Raw genomic sequence first — 24,945 nt, 5'->3', positions numbered from 1 at the left:
CTCACCATCGTCTCCTCACCATCATCTCCTCACCATCATCTCCTCCACCTCATCTCCTCACCATCATCTCCTCGCCATCATCTCCTCCACCTCATCTCCTCACCATCATCTCCTCACCATCATCTCCTCCACCTCATCTCCTCACCATCATCTCCTCACCATCGTCTCATCCACATCATCTCCTCACCATCGTCTCCTCACCATCATCTCCTCACCATCATCTCCTCCACCTCATCTCCTCACCATCATCTCCTCACCATCATCTCATCCACCTCATCTCCTCACCATCGTCTCCTCACCATCGTCTCCTCACCATCATCTCCTCACCATCATCTCCTCACCATCATCTCCTCCACCTCATCTCCTCACCATCATCTCCTCGCCATCATCTCCTCCACCTCATCTCCTCACCATCATCTCCTCACCATCATCTCCTCCACCTCATCTCCTCACCATCATCTCCTCACCATCGTCTCATCCACATCATCTCCTCACCATCGTCTCCTCACCATCATCTCCTCACCATCATCTCCTCCACCTCATCTCCTCACCATCATCTCCTCACCATCATCTCATCATCATCATCATCATCATCTTGTCACCTGATGACTAAGGACAATAGCTGACGTCCATGGACCCCCGGCCTGCACGTAGCTGCATCCCGTCCCCAGCCTCCCCCAGCCCCGTCCCCTACAGGCCTGTCCGCTGCACCTGCTAGGAGGCAGGGGTTGATGCTGTAAGCGCCCGTCTTCCTGGTGGGCGGGCCTTGTCAGTAAATGCCTGATAGGATGCCACCTGCCTTTGTGGTTGGACACAGTGACCAGTGGCTCGAGCCCCCGGGGTCTCCCGGTGACAGAAGGAAGACCTTGGCATCAGTGAAAGGGGTAGCTGACGAGCCGTGGGCACTACAGCGAGTCCTCGAGGCCCCGGGCTCACCCAGGACGGGACTCACCGACCCCCTGGCCCTCAGCTGGCCCCTTCAGCAGCCTCACGGACGTCACCCTTCCTGGCTCATCCCCCCCCCACGTGGGCCTGTGCTGGGAGCGGCCTCCTCCACTCCGTTTCTGAAAGACCTGCATTCACGCTCACCTTTTCTAGAAAACGTCGAATACAAATTAAAATTCAGGACAGAAAACTCTTATACGTGTGTTTATGTGCCTTTTACAGATACATTCAATTTTTAATTGGAACCGGATTGTAGGTGATGAAGACCGAACATTTTATTCCGAAGTGCTCTATGCTTTTGCCTTTTCCCTCATTCTTCGTTTTTGGGGATAGATTTAATAATAAGCCACACCTATGATGTATTATATACACACCTGCATATTCCTCTGTCTACTATCTTCTGTCTACGTTTCCATATTGCTTAGCTGTGGACTCTCTATTCTTTTGAATGGCGATCTGTGACAACCAGGTTACACTTGACTGTAATTTCCATAGTGTTCCACCCCCCCGCCCCCCAATCTGTCTCCCTTTGTATCAACACTCCCTCCACTTCTTTTCGAGATGAGACTTGATGGGAGTCACTGGTAGTTCCACGCTGACTCCACTGTCGGCCTCAAACCGGGGCCCACACACCAGCCAGCGCCTCGGGGGGCACAGGCGACGAGCTCAGGAGGGCGATGGGCTGAGGACACGGCGGGGCCCGAGGGCAGGAACGGCTGCGGAACCCACTCCACGTGGTCGCGTCCATGCTTCTTCCCGGGCTCCCTGAGCTCCTGCCTCTGGTTCAGACCGAGGTCGACGCTGTTGGCTTCACGAGTCAGGAGAGGACGGTGGCTCCGTCCGGAGAGCCTGGGGGAAGTTCTTATGAGACAAACGGCACTTCAGTGAACAGTCCCCACGGACACCGCGCTTCACGGGCGCCATCCGCTCATGACGGCCGTGAGCCTCCACCCGCAGACGATCGTTCCCGTGGCCAGGACAGCGGGGCGTGGGCCAGGCCGCTTCCTGCCGTGCGACTCGGGCGGGACCCTCCGATGGCGGCCGTGCGGGGGGTGGGGGTTTGGGGGGGCGGCCGTCCTGGGCAAAGCCGGGCACATCATCCTCCGCCAGGAAACTGCCTTCAGGGGAAACCGTTTTCTTAGAAGCATGAGATGCTGACGCTGCCAAGGACTTGAGAAGCGGGCTCATTGAAACGGCCGCGTTTACACGTTCACACAGGACGGGAGGTTCGCGACAGGAGGCGGGACGTCAGGAAGGCGGACTCGTTAGCGGAGACGGAGAAGGAAATGCCGACAGCGTCGCTGTCTCCTCAGCGGTGACGGTGCCACCGGCCCCGTGGTTGCAGGTGCGAAGGGCAAACCATCTGTGCATTCGGGAGCGGAGCCGGTCTCGGGTCGGAAAGTACCTCCATTTCAGGGGCCCGTCCCCCGAATGCTTCACTCAGGTTCACCCCCTTTTCTTCCCCCAGGTCGTGGCGTCTGCACGGGAGCTGTGATCCTGTCGGCCGCAGCGTGAATCCCTACACCATCCTGTGCCTGAGGACTTAGTATCGATCCAGGTCCATCTGTGTTTACTGGTCACGTCTCCTCAGCCGCCACTGACACACACGGGACATTATTGTGTTTGATCTTTGTCATCCTATCAAAAGTGATCTAACAAATGGGGTAGATATATCCATGTGAACAAATAAAATACCAAAAACACTTACACTGTAAAATCTCCAATATGCTTTCACTTTAGGTAAATCCTGATTTAAGAAAAACCTTAAAAAGTAACCAAACACCTGGCTGGGTGGCTCAGTGGTTGAGGGTTGACCTATGAACCAGGAGGTCACAGTTTGATCCCCGGTCAGGGCACAGGCCTGGGTTGCGGGCTCGATCCCCAGTGGGGGGCTTGCAGGAGGCAGCCGATCATGATTCTCTCTCATTGTTGATGTTTCCCTCTCTCTCTCCCTCTCCCTTCCTCTCTCTGAAAATCAATAAAAAAATATTAAAAAATAAAAAAAAGAACACCAAAGACATGGAGATCAGCTATGCAGAAATCCAAACTCGTGAAATAGATCAGGGATGAGTAGCTGCCTTAAAAACAACCATTTCCTCTAACACATGATTAAATATATTATTTCATTGAATAAATTTCGTAGTGTTTCCAAAACAGGATTTACTACATAAAATCCACTTGGCAGGGAGGGCGGCCAGCGGGAGACACGGTGTCTGTGCCAGGAGGCCCCCGTCTTTGTCTGCAAGGTACCCAGTGCGTCCGATGGTGCCTGGTCTCAGGTTGATGGACAGTAATGCCAGCGGCCGAACCCCCGACGCTGGAGACAGTCACACGTTCCCTTTAGAAACCCCCTCAGCGACGTAGACCCCTTGGCGAAGACATTTTTCACGGGTTTTTCTGTCTAGAGTTGGAGATGGATCCATTACGGGCAATGCACTCGGCTTTGAAAAAGGTTAACTGGAGCTGACCTCATGGATTTCCTCCCAAACACACACATTTTTAACCCCCAGGGCTCCCCTTTCAGACACGGAGGGTGACATTGGGAGGGTGGCGTTAGGAGGGTGGCGTTGGGAGGGTGGCGTTAGGAGGGTGGCGTTGGGAGGGTGACGTTAGGAGGGTGACATTAGGAGGGTGGCGTTGGGAGGGTGACATTAGGAGGGTGACATTAGGAGGGTGGCGTTAGGAGGGTGACGTTGGGAGGGTGACGTTGGGAGGGTGACATTAGGAGGGTGGCGTTGGGAGGGTGACATTAGGAGGGTGACATTAGGAGGGTGGCGTTGGGAGGGTGACATTAGGAGGGTGACATTAGGAGGGTGGCGTTGGGAGGGTGACGTTAGGAGGGTGACGTTGGGAGGGTGACATTAGGAGGGTGGCGTTGGGAGGGTGACATTAGGAGGGTGGCGTTAGGAGGGTGGCGTTAGGAGGGTGGCGTTGGGAGGGTGGCGTTAGGAGGGTGGCGTTGGGAGGGTGACGTTAGGAGGGTGACGTTGGGAGGGTGACATTAGGAGGGTGACATTAGGAGGGTGGCGTTGGGAGGGTGACATTAGGAGGGTGACATTAGGAGGGTGGCGTTGGGAGGGTGACGTTAGGAGGGTGACGTTGGGAGGGTGACATTAGGAGGGTGGCGTTGGGAGGGTGACGTTAGGAGGGTGACGTTGGGAGGGTGACATTAGGAGGGTGACATTAGGAGGGTGGCGTTGGGAGGGTGACGTTAGGAGGGTGACGTTGGGAGGGTGACATTAGGAGGGTGGCGTTGGGAGGGTGACGTTAGGAGGGTGACATTAGGAGGGTGGCGTCGGGAGGGTGGCGTTAGGAGGGTGACGTTAGGAGGGTGACATTAGGAGGGTGGCGTCGGGAGGGTGGCGTTAGGAGGGTGACGTTAGGAGGGTGACATTGGGAGGGTGACGTTGGGAGGGTGACGTTGGGAGGGTGACATTAGGAGGGTGACGTTGGGAGGGTGACGTTGGGAGGGTGACATTGGGAGGGTGGCGTTAGGAGGGTGACATTAGGAGGGTGGCGTCGGGAGGGTGGCGTTAGGAGGGTGACGTTAGGAGGGTGACATTAGGAGGGTGACGTTGGGAGGGTGACATTAGGAGGGTGGCGTCGGGAGGGTGGCGTTAGGAGGGTGACGTTAGGAGGGTGGCGTCGGGAGGGTGACGTTAGGAGGGTGACATTAGGAGGGTGGCGTCGGGAGGGTGGCGTTAGGAGGGTGACGTTAGGAGGGTGACATTAGGAGGGTGGCGTCGGGAGGGTGGCGTTAGGAGGGTGACGTTAGGAGGGTGACATTAGGAGGGTGACGTTAGGAGGGTGACATTGGGAGGGTGACGTTGGGAGGGTGACGTTGGGAGGGTGGCGTTAGGAGGGTGACATGAGGAGGGTGGCGTCGGGAGGGTGGCGTTAGGAGGGTGGCATCGGGAGGGTGGCGTCAGGAGGGTGACGTTAGGAGGGTGACATTAGGAGGGTGACGTTGGGAGGGTGGCGTTAGGAGGGTGACGTTAGGAGGGTGACATTGGGAGGGTGACGTTGGGAGGGTGACGTTGGGAGGGTGACATTAGGAGGGTGACGTTGGGAGGGTGACGTTGGGAGGGTGACATTAGGAGGGTGACATTGGGAGGGTGACATTAGGAGGGTGACATTGGGAGGGTGGCGTCGGGAGGGTGGTGTTAGGAGGGTGACGTTAGGAGGGTGACATTAGGAGGGTGACGTTGGGAGGGTGGCGTTAGGAGGGTGACGTTGGGAGGGTGACGTTGGGAGGGTGACGTTGGGAGGGTGACATTAGGAGGGTGACGTTGGGAGGGTGACGTTGGGAGGGTGACATTAGGAGGGTGACATTGGGAGGGTGACATTAGGAGGGTGACATTGGGAGGGTGACGTTGGGAGGGTGACGTTAGGAGGGTGACGTTGGGAGGGTGACGTTGGGAGGGTGACATTGGGAGGGTGACGTTGGGAGGGTGACATTAGGAGGGTGGCGTTAGGAGGGTGGCGTTAGGAGGGTGGCGTTGGGAGGGTGGCGTTAGGAGGGTGGCGTTAGGAGGGTGGCGTCGGGAGGGTGGCGTTAGGAGGGTGGCGTTAGGAGGGTGGCATTAGGAAGGTGGCGTTGGGAGGGTGACGTTGGGAGGGTGGCGTCGGGAGGGTGATATTAGGAGGGTGGCATTAGGAGGGTGACGTTGGGAGGGTGGCGTTAGGAGGGTGGCATTAGGAGGGTGACGTTGGGAGGGTGACGTCGGGAGGGAGGCGTCGGGAGGGTGACGTCGGGAGGGTGGCGTTGGGAGGGAGGCGTTGGGAGGGAGGCGTTGGGAGGGTGACGTCGGGAGGGTGGCGTTGGGAGGGAGGCGTTGGGAGGGAGGCGTTGGGAGGGTGACGTTGGGAGGGTGACGTTGGGAGGGTGACGTTGGGAGGGTGACGTTGGGAGGGTGACGTTGGGAGGGAGGCGTTGGGAGGGTGACGTCGGGAGGGAGGCGTTGGGAGGGTGACGTCGGGAGGGTGGCGTTGGGAGGGTGACGTTAGTGGGGCCTTTGAAACATGAGCTCACGGGTCTGCCGTGAAGACTGCCTGGCACCCAGACACCGAGAAACGCCCCCAGTCCTGTGCTCCCTGGAACAGCTGCTTCTGCCGGAAGCGCCCCCGCCACACGGGGAGAGTGGGAGTCTCGGGAGCCGCATTACAAAAAGCAAAACTAAAGTTTGATTTTGTTTCATGTGGAAAATACGATATCACAGATCTGCACTCCCAGGGCGCCCCGCCTGCAAGAACAGCGAGTTCACGGGAAACGTCGATGGTTTTGATGGAAACTTTAGCGAGTGCTTCCCGGCCCCGTTTCTCAGGGAGGAACTTCGTTAAGAGCGTCGAGGGCCAGTGCAGGGGTCAGTGGGCTTCTTTGCTCCTGGGTTTTCGTAATTTCTATTGTCCTCCCCTCCTGGCAGCGCCTGCGTTTTATTTATTTGCTTTTTAAAGCTGTAAAACCATGTGGAATCGAGAAAACAAAGAGACAAGCTTTTGCCAAAGGGATATACACACAGGGGGCCCCCCGGACGCATACACACACTTGGAATAACTACGGAGGCAGCGTTTTATCAAAACACATTTCATCCAGCCCATCCACGGTTCTCTCTCATTTCTGATGGTTCCCTCTCCCTCTCCCTCTCCTTTCCTCCCTGAAATCAATAAAAATACATTAAAAAATACACTTCACTGTCAATATCGAGCTGCTCACTGGTCAAGTGTGTCTATCTCTTGGGGGGACAGCCTGCGTGTGTGTTTTCCTGGGAACAGAAGCCCCAGCTCCCCGTGTGCCACGGGAAATGCCACTTGTCAGGCGTTCCTGTGCCTGAGGGGGGGCCAGGCTCAAGGGCAGGGGAGGGGCAGCTCTTCTCGTTCCTCCAGCAGCTGGCGGAGGGGGGCGGTCGTGACCGAGAGAGAAGGGGGGGCATCGCTGATGTGGAGTCAGGTCGGCCTGGGCCCCCTGCCGTGGCTGCGTCACTCAGGGATTTGGGGTGCGGGGTCGGGGGGAGACCCTGGGACACGCGTTTAGGACCCGGAGTGGGGGACCCCGACGCTGTCTGACAGCGCACCTCCCTCCAGGGGAAACTAAATCGGGTTCAGCTCTTGCTCTTTTTTTGCAAATAAATTCCTTCTTGATACACAGGGTTGCTGGGCTGCAAGCCAACTTGTGAATCGAGGGACTTGCCACAGTGTCTCCTCCTGCCTGGACTCCCTGTGTCCCTGTACGAGGTCAGAACGTGTCCCCCAAATTCACACGTGAAAACTCCAACTCCTGGGGTGGGGGTGGGGGGGCGGGGGCGGGCTCAGGAGGCCAGGCCTGGGGAGGTGCTCACGGCCCGAGTGGAACCAGTGCCCCGACGGCCACGGGACCACCGACGTCACTGTATGTTCCCCGGGAGGCACATGGTCACCACATTCTTATTCTCCTAAAGAATTGCCCAGCATCTCGCTCCCAGGGAGGCTCTCTCAGCCACACCCCCGCCCCCCCCCCGCCCACCTGGCCAGGGTGCCCACGGCGACCGCGCCAGCCTCTCACCTTGAAGAAGGCCACGGTGGAGCCGTCCCGGACGGCGCCGTACTCGATCCTGGTTTGCTTGGCCAGGTCGTCGGCCGAGCCGATGGGGGCCTCCATTCTCTCCACGGTCAGGAAGGCGGCCAGGTTGGCCGTGTAGGACGAGAGGACGACGAGGGCGAAGCACCACCAGCTGCCGGCGAGGATCCTGGTGGACAGCGCCTTGGGCACGAGCTCCGACCCTGGGCACCAGAGTGGGGTCACAGCGTCAGGAGGAGGGAGGCGGGCTGGGCGGGTCGAGGGCTTAATGCATTTTGTGGCATAAACGTCGTGAATTCATCAAGCACTTACCCTCACGTGTAGGTACAATTCATGCATTTTTTTTTTTTTAAGAAAATGGAGTGAAATCTAAGGGATCTTTAACCACAAAGCACAGCTGCCGCCTGAAGTGTGATTTGCTGGCATCTGACGCACGAAGTGGTTTCCCCCGAGATGATCTGCCGCGACCACGCGCGGGGCGAGTGCAGGGCTTTGTTTTGGTTGAAAAGCCCACCCCGGACCTGCTCCGGCTGCTCCAACAGGCGTGTCGTCGTGTGAAATAACGCGTTCTAGGGCCTCTGACAGCCACGGCCGCTCCGAAATGCCAGCGGGTTTCCATTTCCGGTTAAAGAGCTCGAGAACCTTTCGGGAGAGCGAGGTGCCAGGCTGCTGATCGGAGCGTGAACGGACCTGGGGTTTTAGGATCGAGTCAGAGAAGGGGCAGCCGGACCGGAGGGGGGAGGGAGGGCGTTTCATTGTCGGATGTTACTGTTCGCGCTGAAGTTACTTTTCCTGATGGAGAGACTTATTTGCCTGAAAAGAATATATTCACTGAAAAGCCTAATTTTCGTCCTTGAATTAAATGCAATTTCTTAATTGCACTTCCAAGACTGGCTGTTTCTCCGTGAAAGGGCCCTTCCCCGTGAAAACATACATTTTAGTCACGGGGGCTCCCTGTTGTCTGTGAGTAACACAGAGGCACTGGGTGTTCACCAAAGACAGGGCGTGGGGTCTGAGCTCGCTTACAAAGAGGACAAACATCTATGGACATTCTCGGGCTCAGGCCGGCGGGGCTCAGCGGCTGAGCGTCGACCTGTGAACCAGGAGGTCAGGGTTCGATTCCCGGTCAGGGCACAGGCCCGGGCTTCGGGCTTGAGCCCCAGTGGGGGGCGTGCAGGAGGCAGCCAGTCCGTGATTCTCCCTCATCATGGATGTTGCTCTCTCTCCCCGCAGGGCTCACCCCAGCACCGGCTCCTGGATGGTTCTGGCCGACCCGCTTGCCTACAGTTCACCGTCGGTTCTGCGCTTAGCGTTTCCTCCAAAACCCGGAGGCGTCTTGCGCATGCGACCATTTAAGCCCCGAGTCCAAGCGTCCCGGAGGGTTAGCCCTCGGCAGGCAGAGCCTCTGGGTTGGGGAATCCTCCTCCCGTTGTGCTGGCGTCTCCACGCCTGGCAGTCAGCGCTGGAGAGAGGAGCTGGGAGCTGAGCTACAAGCGCACGCGTCGGCCCGCGCGTCTCTCCTCGGGCGGGCACAGGCACTGCTCCCCTGGCCAGCAGCTCAGCTCAGCCAGCAGTCGAGGTGGGCAGAGGCCCTGTGTTCCCGCGCCCCGCCCCCATCGTCACCTCCAGGCGCTATTCTCGTTCAGTGAAATAAGCGAACGCTTCGCTGCCTGCGTTCCCTCCCTGTGTTTTTCTGTCTGGACCTGGGGCTGATAGTCCTCAGGTTTGTAATTGTTTCCAAGAAGTCGCCCCCTGGGACCCGGTGGAACAGCTGCTGCTGTTTGCACCTCGGGTTTGATGGGGTTTCTGTGCCGGGGTGGGGGTGGGGGTGGAGGGGTGGGGGGCCTCCTGCTTCATTTTTGCACTTAATTGACTTCCCAGCCCCGTGGCCGTGGACAGGGTGTTCGCTCGCCAGTGGGTCATCATTAAAATACCATTTCTTCCGTAAGGTCGCCGTGGGAGAAGCAGGGAGTTAATAAAGATGTTTTCTCAGGTTGGAGGTGTAGGTCTCCGGCTGCAAACGCACCCTCATGCCGTCTGGATGTGTTTATAGGGATAAGGCTTCACGTCCGTGAAACTGTGTGTAACTGTGTGAAACTGTGCGATACGGCAGCGAAGCTGGACGACAGGCGGCAGCCAACAGCTGACGTGCAATAAAATACCATAAACTCACGTCGGTGACACTTCAAGTTCGAGGTGATACTTGGGATAAAAAGTCCTGGGAATTAGAAGCCATCAGTAGGAAACCACTCCGATTGCACTTAACCCGGGAGGCGGCCAGGATGGCAATTTCTCAACATTCCATCGTGTCTGTTACTTTCACGAAATTTTGGGACGTTCACGGCGTCGACGTTTTCTGAGACCCTCGGCCGGGGCCTCCTTCCCAGGAGACGGAGTGCGAGCTCAGAGCCCGAGAGGACGGCGCTGGGAAAACAGCACCGGTCAGGGCAGCGTCCGTGGAGGTGGGATGAGGGTGGGATGGGCGACGGCACAGCCAGTCCCGCCCAACTCTCTGCGGGAAAGAGAACATCTGGGCGTCACAGTCAAAGGAAACGCATCGGACGGTTTCTGATCCGGGGCAACGCCAGGCTCCTGCCCACGAGGGAGGGCGCCGTGGTCGGCACGGAGGGAGCCGCCTGGCGCGGTGCCACACGGGATGGACGGACCGCCAGCCGCCAGCACCACACCCGTCCGCGGGCCCGTGTCACCGGGTGCTCTCAGCTTCTCAGAGAACAGGCGGCGTCTGGGGGCTGGAGGTCATGGACCCGGGGTCGCCCGAGTTTGCTGCGGGTGATGGTGGACTCCACGGGAGAGCAGGCGGGAGGCGTGGGGGGCGGCGGGCGCTCTTGTAGGACAGAGGCGGTCACGGGCGTGTGTGCGCTGTGAGCCCGTCTGTATGGTCCATCCGATGCACCAGTTGCTTCCCAAGAGGGCAGGGCCCCTCCTTCCCTTCGGCGTTGGGGACGTCCACCTCCAGCCATAGACATGCACGTCCGTCACACAACCAGGAGGAGCCAGCCTCCTTCCAGGGCTTAGACCCCCCCCCCCCCCCGCCCCCCCAATCAACATGGGTGACACATATGGCTTTTCTGTGGCTGGAGTTGGATGTCCCCACCCTTCTCGGCGACTGTTGCTATGGTTACCAGGTGAGGGAGCTGGCAGAGTGTCACCTGGGAGCTAAGATGAATCCCGTAGTTTGTCGGATGGCAATTAGGTGATGGTTTTAGGAAGAATGGAAGTCGTCTTATTTGTCAAAGGCTCCAGTTCCCTCTCAGACCTCCGACGGGCGGGTTACGGTGAAAAGGAGAAGACTCGTGCCGCCATCTGTGCAGATTTGTAAACGATTCTGCAGGCGCTGGTTTTCCCTCCCCTCCAGGAAAATCCGTCCTCAGCCTCACAGGAGTCTTACTTCCGGCTCAGCAGAGAGGTCCCCGGAGCCACATCTCGGGCTCCGCTGTTTCTAGGCCTGATTCTAGGTCTCCTGTCCCAGGCAGTGCCCCCTGACCCTCTGCTCTCCGGGGTTTACCAGGATGGACGCCCACAGACTGTGGGTGCATGGGGGGCGTCTCGGGGTTTACCTGCATGGACGCCACGGACTGTGGGTGCGGGGGGGGGGCGTCTTGGGGTTTACCAGGATGGATGCCCACAGACTGTGGGTACGTGGGGGCATCTCGGGGGTTTACCTGCATGGACGCCACGGACTGTGGGTGCGTGGGGGGGTGTCTCAGGGTTTACCTACATGGACGGCACGGACTGTGGGTGCGTGGGGGCGTCTTGGGGGTTTACCTGCATGGACGGCACGGACTGTGGGTGCGTGGGGGCGTCTCGGGGGTTTACCTGCATGGACGCCACGGACTGTGGGTGCGTGGGGGCGTCTTGGGGGTTTACCTGCATGGACGCCACGGACTGTGGGTGCGTGGGGGCGTCTCGGGGGTTTACCTGCATGGGTGCGTGGGGCCGGGGGGCAGCGAGTACCTTGCTGCATGAGGGCTCCAACTCCGAACCAGACGCTGTTCAGCAAAGTGAAGCTGTTCTCCACCACGTCCGGGTCAGGGCTGCACGGGTGGGGGTTGTACCACTCGTAGGGCGTGAACCTGTGAAGTTAACGGAGACGGCGTCAGCGACGGAGAAACAAGACCTGCCCAAGGAGGCCCAAACCCCAACAGCTAGTGAATGAGTGACGACAGCCTCACCCCAATAGCAGCCACAGCTCTGGGGGCAACTGCAGAGCAGCCTTCAGACACTCTATACTTTCCAAACTGGCTCAGCAGCTGAGCTGACCCATGACCCAGGAGGTCAGGGTTCGATTCCCGGTCAGGGCACAGGCCCGGGTTGCAGGCTGGATCCCCAGGGTGGGGCGTGCAGGAGGCAGCTGATCAATGATTCTCTCTCATCATTGATGTTTCTCTCTCTCCCTCTCCCATCCTTTCTTAAATCAATAAAAATATTAAAAAATTTTTATTTAAAGAAAGGTTCACTCATCCCAAGAATTTACCCCACCGAGTAGGGAAGCTACCACACACCTGGTCGCGCCAACTACAATGTGAAGGCACCGCGTGTGTGGGAGGAGGACCAGGGACCTGCCTCCCAGGCGTCCATGGACAGAAGCTTAAAAGGAACCCACGTGGTCTAGCGAGTTTAGGGCACCCGAGGGGCTGCGAGGTGGAACTCAAGTAGCCAGCAACAGGCAGGTCTGGGTCTGGGCTGTATTACCTGTTTGTGTGTAGTCATGGAAACAGTCACACCCTTCACCGGAGAGGCAACGTTTAAACTTTCTGCACCCACCCCCCACCTCAGAGGGGTCCTTGGTCCCGGCTCCCATGGTGTGTGGGGCTCAGAACCTCCTCCTCTGCTGTTTCTAATGTAACTGTTGCTAATGTAACTGTTTCTAATGGAACTGTTGCTAATGTAACTGTTTCTAATGTAACTGTTGCTAATGTAACTGTTTCTAATGTAACTGTTTCTATTGTAACTGTTTCTAATGTAACTGTTTCTATTGTAACTGTTTCTAATGTAACTGTTTCTATTGTAACTGTTGCTAATGTAACTGTTTCTAATGTAACTGTTTCTATTGTAACTGTTTCTAATGTAACTGTTTCTATTGTAACTGTTTCTATTGTAACTGTTGCTAATGTAACTGTTTCTAATGTAACTGTTTCTATTGTGACTGTTGCTAATGTAACTGTTGCTAATGTAACTGTTTCTATTGTGACTGTTTCTAATGTAACTGTTTCTAATGTAACTGTTGCTAATGTAACTGTTGCTAATGTAACTGTTTCTAATGTAACTGTTTCTAATGTAACTGTTTCTAATGTAACTGTTTCTAATGTAACTGTTGCTAATGTAACTGTTTCTAATGTAACTGTTGCTAATGTAACTGTTTCTAATGTAACTGTTTCTATTGTAACTGTTTCTAATGTAACTGTTTCTATTGTAACTGTTTCTAATGTAACTGTTTCTATTGTAACTGTTTCTAATGTAACTGTTTCTATTGTAACTGTTTCTAATGTAACTGTTTCTATTGTAACTGTTTCTAATGTAACTGTTTCTATTGTAACTGTTGCTAATGTAACTGTTTCTAATGTAACTGTTTCTATTGTAACTGTTTCTAATGTAACTGTTTCTATTGTAACTGTTTCTAATGTAACTGTTTCTATTGTAACTGTTGCTAATGTAACTGTCTCTAATGTAACTGTCGCTAATGTAACTGTTTCTAATGTAACTGTTTCTAATGTAACTGTTTCAATTGTAACTGTTTCTAATGTAACTGTTGCTAATGTAACTGTTTCTATTGTAACTGTTTCTAATGTAACTGTTTCTAATGTAACTGTTTCTAATGTAACTGTTTCAATTGTAACTGTTTCTAATGTAACTGTTGCTAATGTAACTGTTTCTATTGTAACTGTTTCTAATGTAACTGTTTCTAATGTAACTGTTTCTAATGTAACTGTTTCTAATGTAACTGTTGCTAATGTAACTGTTTCTAATGTAACTGTTTCTAATGTAACTGTTTCTAATGTAACTGTTGCTAATGTAACTGTTTCTAATGTAACTGTTTCTAATGTAACTGTTTCTAATGTAACTGTTTCAATTGTAACTGTTTCTAATGTAACTGTTGCTAATGTAACTGTTTCTAATGTAACTGTTGCTATTGTAACTGTTGTTATTGTAACTGTTTCTATTGTGACTGTTGCTAATGTAACTGTTGCTAATGTAACTGTTTCTAATGTAACTGTTGCTATTGTAACTGTTGCTAATGTAACTGTTTCTAATGTAACTGTTTCTAATGTAACTGTTTCTAATGTAACTGTTTCTAATGTAACTGTTTCTAATGTAACTGTTTCTATTGTAACTGTTGTTATTGTAACTGTTTCTATTGTGACTGTTGCTATTGTGACTGTTGCTAATGTAACTGTTTCTAATGTAACTGTTTCTAATGTAACTGTTTCTATTGTGACTGTTTCTATTGTGACTGTTGCTATTGTGACTGTTGCTAATATAACTGTTGCTAATGTAACTGTTTCTAATGTAACTGTTTCTAATGTAACTGTTTCTATTGTGACTGTTTCTATTGTGACTGTTGCTATTGTGACTGTTGCTAATGTAACTGTTTCTAATGTAACTGTTGCTAATGTAACTGTTGCTAATGTAACTGTTTCTAATGTAAGTTTCTAATGTAACTGTTTCTAATGTAACTGTTTCTAATGTAACTGTTTCTAATGTAACTGTTGCTAATGTAACTGTTGCTAATGTAACTGTTTCTAATGTAACTGTTTCTAATGTAACTGTTGCTAATGTAACTGTTTCTAATGTAACTGTTTCTAATGTAACTGTTGCTAATGTAACTGTTTCTAATGTAACTGTTTCTAATGTAACTGTTGCTAATGTAACTGTTTCTAATGTAACTGTTTCTAATGTAACTGTTTCTAATGTAACTGTTTCTATTGTAACTGTTGCTAATGTAACTGTTTCTAATGTAACTGTTTCTAATGTAACTGTTTCTAATGTAACTGTTTCTAATGTAACTGTTTCTAATGTAACTGTTTCTATTGTAACTGTTGTTATTGTAACTGTTTCTATTGTGACTGTTGCTATTGTGACTGTTGCTAATGTAACTGTTTCTAATGTAACTGTTTCTAATGTAACTGTTTCTATTGTGACTGTTTCTATTGTGACTGTTGCTATTGTGACTGTTGCTAATATAACTGTTGCTAATGTAACTGTTTCTAATGTAACTGTTTCTAATGTAACTGTTTCTATTGTGACTGTTTCTATTGTGACTGTTGCTATTGTGACTGTTGCTAATGTAACTGTTTCTAATGTAACTGTTGCTAATGTAACTGTTGCTAATGTAACTGTTTCTAATGTAACTGTTTCTAATGTAACTGTTGCTAATGTAACTGTTTCTAATGTAACTGTTTCTAATGTAACTGTTGCTAATGTAACTGTTTCTAATGTAACTGTTTCTAATGTAACTGTTTCTAATGTAACTGTTGCTAATGTAACTGTTTCTAATGTAACTGTTTCTAATGTAACTGTTGCTAATGTAACTGTTTCTAATGTAACTGTTTCTAATGTAACTGTTTCTAATGTAACTGTTTCTATTGTAACTGTTGCTAATGTAACTGTTTCTAATGTAACTGTTTCTAATGTAACTGTTTCAATTGTAACTGTTTCTAATGTAACTGTTTCTATTGTAACTGTTTCTAATGTAACTGTTTCTATTGTAACTGTTGCTATTGTAACTGTTGTTATTGTAACTGTTTCTATTGTAACTGTTGCTATTGTAACTGTTGCTATGGTAACTGTTGCTATCGTAACTGTTGCTATTGTAACTGTTGCTATTGTAACTGTTGCTAATGTAACTGTTTCTATTGTAACTGTTTCTATTGTAACTGTTGCTAATGTAACTGTTTCTAATGTAACTGTTTCTAATGTAACTGTTTCTATTGTAACTGTTGCTATCGTAACTGTTGCTATGGTAACTGTAGCTATTGTAACTGTTGCTATGGTAACTGTTTTTATTGTAACTGTTTCCAGCACTAAGGGCTTAGTCACCGATCGCCAACCCCCATGAGGAAGCTGACTGCACAGTCACTTCACATCTCGGGCCTCAGTTTCCTCATCTGTAGGGAAGGGGGCATCTGGGTATTTCTGAAATGTCACCATGAAAACCTGGGGAACATCACAGGTTTTCCTCGATTTTCTAATCCTGTCTGACGGCTGGAGCCCACAGGAAGTCCTGCTCGGTGGTTGTTTTTGGGGTTATCTCGCCAAGAGGCACTTCCTTTTCTGGAGACATTAGCAGGTGCTGCACGAAGTGACGGGACAGTGATTGAAAATGCGGCCGTTCTTAGCGGGGGGTGGGGGGCTAGGGGGCTCTGCCTCGGGCCAGGGCGCCCCTGCTATGTGAGAAGGGGCCCTGAAAGGCCATCTCGCTGAGGGGGGCACATGGGGGGCCCCAGCCAGGAGCTCAGCCTCTGTGGGTGGGGCCCCGGGAGCTCAGGGCTTCGGTGAATCCGTTACCAGCAGCCACAGGCAGGGCTCATAGGGAGCCGGCAGGCGCCCCTCCTCAAGAAGGGGGTCCTCGAAGCCCAGACCCTTTGGAAAGCGCGGTGTCTGCTCCCCAGGTGCTGGGGTGACGGGAAGCCTCACGGGTTACCCCATGGTAATGGCACGGCCCTCCCTGCGCCTGCCCCGCACTGCGCCTGGAGTGGTCCCACGCAGCTCGGAGCCACCATGGCAGGCGATACATTTTAATTAGTTTCAGCAGCATAATTACGATTTGAATTTACACACTTTCTAACCAGGGCCGTTGGCTGAGTGACGAAGTGAACACCCGTGTTAATGAACCTGCTAATGGAAGCAAAGGCGAGTGAAGACGCCGTTACTCAGACAGCACCACGGCCGCCTGTGCCGTGATTTAAAAATATTAATCGCAATCCAGGAGCAGGCTGTGTGCTCAGCAGCAGGCGTTTTTCTAATCAGACGGCGAAGCCGGAAGCAGGCGCTGGGACCGGCATCCCCGCCCAAGCTCCGAGGGCGAGCCCACCACTCCCCTCTCTGAATCCAGCCGGGTCTTGCCTCAGGATTTCTTACTTCGCCCTCACAACTGAACAACTAATATAATTTTCTTTTTCTTTTTAAAAAAATATATTTTTATTTATTTCAGAGAGGAAGAGAGAGGTGGGGCGGGGGGGGGGGGGGGCGGGAGAGAAACATCAATGATGAGAGAGAATCATGGATCGGCTGCCTCCTGCACGCCCCACACTGGAGATCGAGCCCACAACCCGGGCATGTGCCCCGACCGGGAATTGAACCATGACCTTTCGAATCATAGGTCGAACTTGACCTCCTGGCTCCTAGGTCGACACTCAGCCACTGAGCCACGCCGGCCGGCCCAGGAGGAAGCCCTATGGGAACTTTAATAGAGCTTCTGGGTTTGTGCAATCACCTTGGCATTACAGCCAAAGGTTTTCTTGATTTTTTTTTTTTGGCCAGATACCAACTTTTAAAACATGTTTACATTTAAGAAGGACAAACATATCATAAAATATAAGCAGACATTACATCTGGATTGTTGATCTATTTAAATTGTGTGTCCGTGATAGTAGACATGATTTCTCAGGTTGAATATTTCTCAAAAAACAATATGAAAAAATGTCAGCCACAAAACCCAAACCCGACGGGCCCCCCGGTGACGGCCAGGTGACGGGGGCTGGTGTCGTTCCCTTCAGCTTGTGCCACTGATGTGTGACTGCATGCACTCGGCTCAGCTCGGCCAGGGCCCCGCAAGCAGCTCTCCAGGCGCGCGCTAGCCTAAAAGCAGTGGCCAGCCCTATCCTTCCTCTTTAGAAGGACGGAGATTTATTCAAAACCACACCACACGCCTCCCTGGAGAGGACGACGAGGATACGATTCACTGTTTCGTTCTCTGTCACTAACTGGACGCAAACGGCCGAGGAGCCGACAGGAGCCATCTCACCCCTGAGCCTCCAGGGGCGGAGCCACTGCATTCGGGCCTCAGCCGCTCCTGGGAGAAGCAGGGCTGGGGCCAGGGGTGGGGCCAGGGCTGTGGAGAAGGGGACGCAGCCGAGAGCAGACACCGGACAGGACACCTGCCAGGGCGGGGGCCACCCTCTGGGTCCACCACCCACTGTCTAAGTCTGCACTGATGCCCACATCTCACTCCCCAAGACCAGAGAGGAGACAGTGATGAGTGTGACCAGGAGACAGCGATGAGTGTGAGCAGGAGAGAGACAGCGATGAGTGTGACCAGGAGACAGTGATGAGTGTGACCAGGAGACAGCGATGAGTGTGAGCAGGAGAGAGACAGCGATGAGTGTGACCAGGAGACAGTGATGAGTGTGAGCAGGAGACAGTGATGAGTGTGACCAGGAGACAGTGATGAGTGTGAGCAGGAGACAGTGATGAGTGTGACCAGGAGAGAGACAGCGATGAGTGTGAGCAGGAGACAGCGATGAGTGTGAGCAGGAGAGAGACAGTGATGAGTGTGAGCAGGAGACAGTGATGAGTGTGACCAGGAGAGAGACAGCGATGAGTGTGAGCAGGAGACAGTGATGAGTGTGACCAGGAGACAGTGATGAGTGTGATCAGGAGACAGTGATGAGTGTGAGCAGGAGACAGCGATGAGTGTGAGCAGGAGACAGTCAGTGATGAGTGTGACCAGGAGACAGTGATGAGTGTGATCAGGAGACAGTGATGAGTGCGAGCAGGAGACAGCGATGAGTGTGAGCAGGAGACAGCGATGAGTGTGAGCAGGAGACAGTGATGAGTGTGAGCAGGAGACAGTGATGAGTGTGAGCAGGAGAGAGACATCGACGAGTGTGACCACAAGAGAGAGAAGCACAGGAGAGCTGGTGTGCAATGCGCTGTCCGTGAACAGAACTGTTGGGTGGATGGTTGCATTGGGGGAGGAGGCTGCTTTCTTAATAGAAATAGAACGAAGCTGGAAAATGTGAGGACCTGGGTCACCAAGAGCCTATAGAGAAACGGGGAAAATAAGGAGGGAAACGACTAAATTTTCCACCATCTTGACATGATCTGAAGACAAAAATCAGGCAATGTGAGGCGCGTGAAGGTCTAGTGTGACAGGGCACCTGCCCGTGTGCTGGGGAATCCTGCTGACGAGTCTTCTCCCACCAGCTGGGACAAGTCCCGTGACCAATAAATGACTTTCTCACACCGTGGGCGTCGCCTCCAGGACAGAGCGGAGCCGCGGGGATTGGGCTCACCTCTCTGCCGCGTGGATGGCCTGGCAGTCCCTGGCGTCTCCGACAGCCTGGGGCCCGGGGTAGAGCCAGCGCGAGATTTCTCGTTCACTGTTGGAGGCACACGGCCTAGGCCCCCGTTCATCCAGTGGCCATTCTGGGGCCGCACGGATTCATTCAGAAGTCAACAGTGAGACGTGCGTCTCCAAGGATGAGCGACTTGTCACTGAAAACTTGTTATCCAGCCCGGCCGGCGGGGCTCAGGGGCTGAGCGTCAGCCTGTGAACCAGGAGGCCAGGGTTCGATTCCCGATCAGGGCACAGGCCCGGGTTGCGGGCTCGATCCCCAGTGGGGGGTGTGCAGGAGGCAGCCAATCAGTGACTCTTGCTCATCATTGATGTTTCTATCTCTCTGAGATCAATAAAAACATATTTAAAACAAAAACAAAACTTGATATCCCAAACATCTCTAATTACTCACAGCGTGGCCGCTCAGCCTGGTGCTGTGGGCGCTGCCCAGGTATTTTGGGATGTTTAGCAGCATCTCTGGACCCCACCCACCAGGGGCCAGTCCCACCTGCACCCCCATTGTAACAACCAGAAAATGTTTCCAGAACGTTGTCAGCTGATTCTCTAGGAGACAAAACCTCTCCCCGCCGAGAACCAATGATTTACCGCATCCTATATAATAAAAGGCTAATATGCAAACTGATGGAACGGCAGAACACCGATCCCTATGATGCGCACTGACCACCAGGGGGCAGACGCTCAATGCAGGAGCTGCCCCTGGTGGTCAGTGTGCTCCCACAGGGGGAGCACTGCTCAGACAGAAGCCGGGCTCATAGCTGGTGAGCGCAGTGGCGGTGGAGGGACCCTCTCCTGCCTCCACGGCAGTGCTAAGGATGTCTGACTGCTGGCTTAGGCCTGCTCCCTGCCTAAGCTGTCAGTTGGACATCCCCCGAGGGCTCCTGGACTGTGAGAGGGCGCAGGTCAGGCTGAGGGACCCTTCGAGTGCACAAATTTTGTGCACTGGGCCTCTAGTTAAACCATAAAGGGAATATTACTATATATTTTGTCAACATGTAATCTTCTGAGCCAACGGAATCCCAGGGAGATGTGAGCACACCTATCTTGCCTGAAGTACCGATAACGTCAGACCTATGGGAGGAGAGCTTTGGCCACTATTTAAAAGTAGTTTAATATTTGGCCGAAATGTGGGAACCAGTCTGGGTTTGGGAAGGGCACGCTGTGGTAGGCGTGGAGGAAGGACTCATTTCCTGTTGGGGGTGTAAACACCCCTCGTCAGGGTGACTGTCTGCTTCGCGGAGCTCAGACCTTGCCCACCTGGGCGAGTTGTCTCACCTTCTCTGTCATTACTCCAGGGGAAGAGCCCCCGGCAGTCATCAAACCCTGCCGTGCACAGCGCAGAGACGAGCGTGAAGAAACCTTCTCTTACACCTTGGGGGGGGGGGGGGGATGGGGGTAAGAACTGACTAGGGAACAAGCCCCCGGCTCTGCTGGAAGATGGGAGAGATGGGAAGCGAGTGGGAGACAGAAAGCAGTTGTTTTGCACGATTTCTCCAGGGACAGCAGCTGCCGACGTAGCGGGAAGAGGAAGTCGCTGTTTTAAATTCGGCTCCGAAGGTGTTTAGGAAACATAATCCTGAGAGGCTCAGGCCCGTGAGGAACTGTGTGGAGCAGAATGGAGGTACAGGGTTGTCTCAGGACACAGCCTCCCCAGTCATCGGCGACAGCACGCACCTCAGGCCTCCAGATCTGCCTGTAAGTCATGCTTCCTTCCAGAGTCATTTCCAGGATTCTCTCATCTCTAATGTTTTTGCAAAAGTAAATTTTACAAACATTTGAAAGGATCTGTCTTTATTCCCGAGGATGTCATGGTCCGGTTTCATTCCGTGTTTCTATTGGCTACAACAGCTCCTCGCTAACTTCTCTCTGCCTTGCCTACCGGACTATCCCAGGGTTCAAGTCTACGGGCAGGAAAAACATTCCTGTTGAAACATTTTCGATTTATCGGCTGAGCCGCTGCTTTGGTTGTAACGGAATCCCAGGGAGATGTGAGCACACCTATCTTGCCTGAAATACCGATAACGTTAGATGGACATAAAGTTGTTTTCTTACCGTCTTTTAAAAAAATTTTAGTTCTGTACATGAAGTTTAATAAGAAGTAAAATAATCATGTGGACTTTATAAACTTAAACAATACTGCGAGATAATTTGCTCAAAGAACAAAAAGACAAGCCACACCCTGGGAGAAAATCTTTGCAAAATACGGATCTGATACAAGATTTCTGCTCAAAAGACACACAGGATATAAAACAACAACCCCAATAAACAGGCAAAGATCCGGACACCTGGCCAAGGTGCGTGCGGACCCAAGGGTTCTAGGGAACCACCTCTGGGCGACTGACCAGCACCCCTAACTGAGCAGGTCATGGTGGATACTCCCCCCACCCGCTCCCTCCTGCCCAGCACATGACTTCTTTTTTTACTTTAATTCCACTCCTTTATTGTTTAAAGTATTACATACGTCTCCTTTTTCTCCCACTGACCTCTCTCCGGCCGCTCCCGCCCCCAGCACGTGCCCTCACCCCCTAGTGTCTGTGTCCATTAGTTATGCTCATGTGCACGCACACAAGTCCTTTGGTTGATCTCTTACCCCCCCGCACCCCGCCCCTGCCTTCCTCCCCTCTGAGGTTTGACGGTCTGTTTGATGCTTCTATTTCCGTTCATCAAACTGTGGTCCATCTACACAGTGGAATCCTACGCTGCGGTGAAAAAGAAAGAACTACCCTTTGCAACAGCATGGAGGGACCCGGGGAGCGTGACGCTGAGCGAATAAGCCGGTCGGAGAAGGGTACGTGGCACAGGCTCTCGCTCACCTGTGGGATCTCATGAACGGCCCGTAACTCCGTTAGCAAATGGCTTATCTTTGCCGTCAGCACCCTCTGCACCTTGTGTCTGAGCCTCTGCATGAGCAGACCTCTTGTCTTTTAAAAGGCCCTTCACAGACATCGAAGGCGTTCGTTTACAGAGTGGCTTTGACGAGGCATCCATCCCCGGAGCCCACAGGCCCCCTGAGCCCACCCAGCCTGCGGCGGCGGCTTGGGGGTTCGGACTCACCTGGCAACCACGAAGAGCACGCAGCTGACGCCCAGGCAGGAGAGGAGCACCCACACCCAGACGTCGGGCGCCAGCGGGCGGAGGAAGGAGAAGACGCCGGGGCTGGCGCCGCGGGGCTTGCGGTAGAGGATGCCGATGCCCAGGGTCATGAAGGGCTTGGAGAAGTCGATGACCGTCTCGCGCACGTAGGTGATGGTGAGCGGGGCCACGGCCAGGTCCGCCCTCTGCAACGGGGAGTCCCGGTCACCGTCGTGGGCCCGCCTCCGGGCAGGTGCCCGCCCTCCCCGGGGCCACCGACCCCTATTCCGTGACCACCGGCTCTGCGATACCACGGGAGGGCTCATGCCAGCAGTTCTCAACCTGTGGGTCGCGACCCATTTGGGGGTCGAACGACCCTTTCACAGGAGTAGCCTAAGACCATCGGAAGACACATATATAATTCCATATTGTTTTTGTGATGAATCACTATGCTTTAATTATGTTCAATTTGTAACAATGAAATTGGGGGGTCACCACCACATGAGGAACTGTATTAAAGGGTCGCGGCATTAGGAAGGTTGAGAACCACTGGTTCACGCGGTTGTGGTTACGAAAGAATATTCTTTTAGGGAACAGAAACCAGAAGGTAGGACATACCCACAGACAGACAGGCAGACAGACCCAGACACACGTACGTTCTGGAACTGAACGAACAGAAAAGCTGCAGAATGATGTCTTTAAAAAGAGCACGTGTCTGGCCGGTGCGGTTCAGTGACTGAACGTCAGCCTATGAACCAGGAGGTCACAGGCCCGGGTTGCGAGCTCGACCCCCAGGAGGGAGCGTGCAGGAGGCAGCCGATGGATGAGTCTCTCTCATCATGGATGTTTCTCTCTCCCTGTCTCCCTCTCCCTTCCTCTCTGAAATCAATAAAAATATATTTAAGAAAAAAAAATACAGAGAGCATGAGAGAAAGGCACAGAATGAGCAGCTTGGGCCTGAGATCTGTTGACAAGAGGAGGCATGACTCTGAGCTGCGAACGTCAGAACTCTGAACTGAATGTAAGAGTCACCAGGTTTGCTCTCCAGGCGAAGGACGGCCCAGACACTCCGCCTTCCATCCTCATCCTCGCCTGCCTCCAACGAAGCAAACACTATTCCCAGGTTTTCTCCTACTTTTACTTTTAAAACCATCCTATCTAATAATAGACAAACATGGTAATTGATCGTACCTTCGCTACGCCTTAAGCCATGGCCACCAGCCAATCAGAGAGACTATATGCAAATTAACCCAACCAAGATGGCAGCCGGCAGCCACGGAGCTGCAGCAAGCAGGAGGCTTGGTTGCCCCAATGATGGAGGAACCCAAGCTTCCCGCCTGCCGCGGCGGCTCTGAGCTCCACTCAAAGTAACAAAGTTTCAATTATAGAAGGTAAATAAACCCCAGATACCTGCTTTCAGCAGGCAGTGGCCATGGAGCTGGAGCGAGCAGGAGGCTTCCCTCCCGCCCGCCCTGGCTGGCTCCGAGCTCCTCTCAAGGCTACAAAGTTTCAATTATAGAAGGTAAATAAATCCCAGATTAAAAAGAAAGAAAAGAAAAAAAGGAGAGGCTGGGAGCTTCTGTCGCTGGCAGGCTTAGACAGCCTGAAAACGGCCCTCAGCCCCTCACCCAGGCTGTCCAGGCACCCCAGTGGGGACCCCCCCACCCTAAAGGGGGTGTGGCCAGCCTGAAAAAAGCCATCAGCCCCTCACCCAGGCCGGCCAAACCTCCATGGGGTGAGGGTCCCCACTGGGGGGGCTTGACCAGCCTGCAAACAGCCATCAACCCCTCACCCAGGCTGGCCAGGCACCCCAGCAGGACCCCCACCCTGATCAAGGACACCCTTCAGGGCAAACCAGCCGGCCCCCACCCGTGCACCAGGCCTCTATCCTATATAGTAAAAGGGTAATATGAAAACTGACCCTAACAGCAGAAAGACTGGGAATGGCTGGTCACTATGACACACACTGACCACCAGGGGGCAGACGCTCAATGCAGAAGCTGCCCTCTGGTGGTCAGTGCGCTTCCACATGGGGGAGCTCTGCTCAGCCACAAGCCAGGCTGATGGCTGCCAGCACAGCGGTGGTGGTGGGAGCCTCTCCTGCCTCCTCAGCAGCACTAAGGATGTCCAACTGCAGCTTAGGCCTGCTCCCCGCTGGCAAGTGGACATCCCCCGAGGGCTCCCGGGTTGCCAGAGGGATGTCTGATTGCCAGCTTAGGCCTAATCCCCGGGGAGCAGGCCTAAGCCAGCAGGTGGTCATCCGCCGAGGGGTCCCAGACTGCGAGAGGGCACAGACCGTGCTGAGGGACCCCCCCCCCCCCCGCCCAAGTGCACAAATTTTTGTGCACCGGGCCTCTAGTTTCTATGATAAAAGAATGACCTGTTTCTTCTGACCCCGACACGGCCATCTCCCTCCTTTCACTTCTCACTGCGCTTCCCGGCGTCGGCACCGAGGGGCAGGGGGGCTTACGTGGTCTATCAGCTCCCGGACCATCCCGTTCCACTCGCCCTGGTCGTCCTGGGCCCCGTATCTGCCGTCGGGGACGAGTCTGACATCGTAAATGAAGCCCAGCATGGCGGACAGCTCCTTCAGAAGGTCCAGGCAGTACCCTTCGAACCTGTCGTTTCCGAACAGGGGCTTGTCCGACTTCCTGTACATCACGTAGGGCTCCTCCTGCGGACAGACCGGGCGGGGCGGGGTCACAGGAGGCAGAGCCCCGCCAGCGCCATCCCTGCCAGCGGCCAGAGTCTCAGTGACTCGGAGACAGGGCGGCCGCACCCACCACCCACCTCCCGCCCCCCTGAGCCTGCTCCCCGTATTCTCACCTATTATGTCTTTCCCTTGGCTCTTTATTTATTTTATTGTTATAGATACCTTTATTATTTCAGAGAGGAAGGGAGGGGGAGGGAGAGAGAGACATCGATGATGAGAGGGAATCACGGATCGGCTGCCTCCTGCACGCCCCCCACAGGGGATGGAGCCCGTAACCCAGGAATGTGCCCTGACCCGGAATCCAATCCTGACCTCCTGGCTCACAGGCCGATGCTCAGCCCCTGA

The 24,945-nt window shown here is 53.4% G+C and overlaps 1 protein-coding gene across 1 annotated transcript in view; it reads right to left on the bottom strand.

The window, feature by feature from the left end:
* Positions 1-24,945, bottom strand: part of GRIK1 (glutamate ionotropic receptor kainate type subunit 1) — a 120,952-nt gene that overhangs the window by 10,993 nt on the left and 85,014 nt on the right. Inside the window, 4 exon segments of the mRNA XM_070403807.1 lie at positions 7,484-7,701; positions 11,474-11,592; positions 21,870-22,093; positions 24,358-24,561. Of these exon segments, the coding sequence (XP_070259908.1) occupies positions 7,484-7,701; positions 11,474-11,592; positions 21,870-22,093; positions 24,358-24,561 (765 nt within the window).

This window comes from Myotis yumanensis, unplaced genomic scaffold (assembly GCF_028538775.1).
Source record: "Myotis yumanensis isolate MYYU_CA2020_CCGP unplaced genomic scaffold, mMyoYum1.0.hap1 SCAF_2, whole genome shotgun sequence".
Lineage (NCBI taxonomy): Eukaryota > Metazoa > Chordata > Mammalia > Chiroptera > Vespertilionidae > Myotis > Myotis yumanensis.
This window is presented reverse-complemented; position numbering and strand designations above follow the sequence as displayed.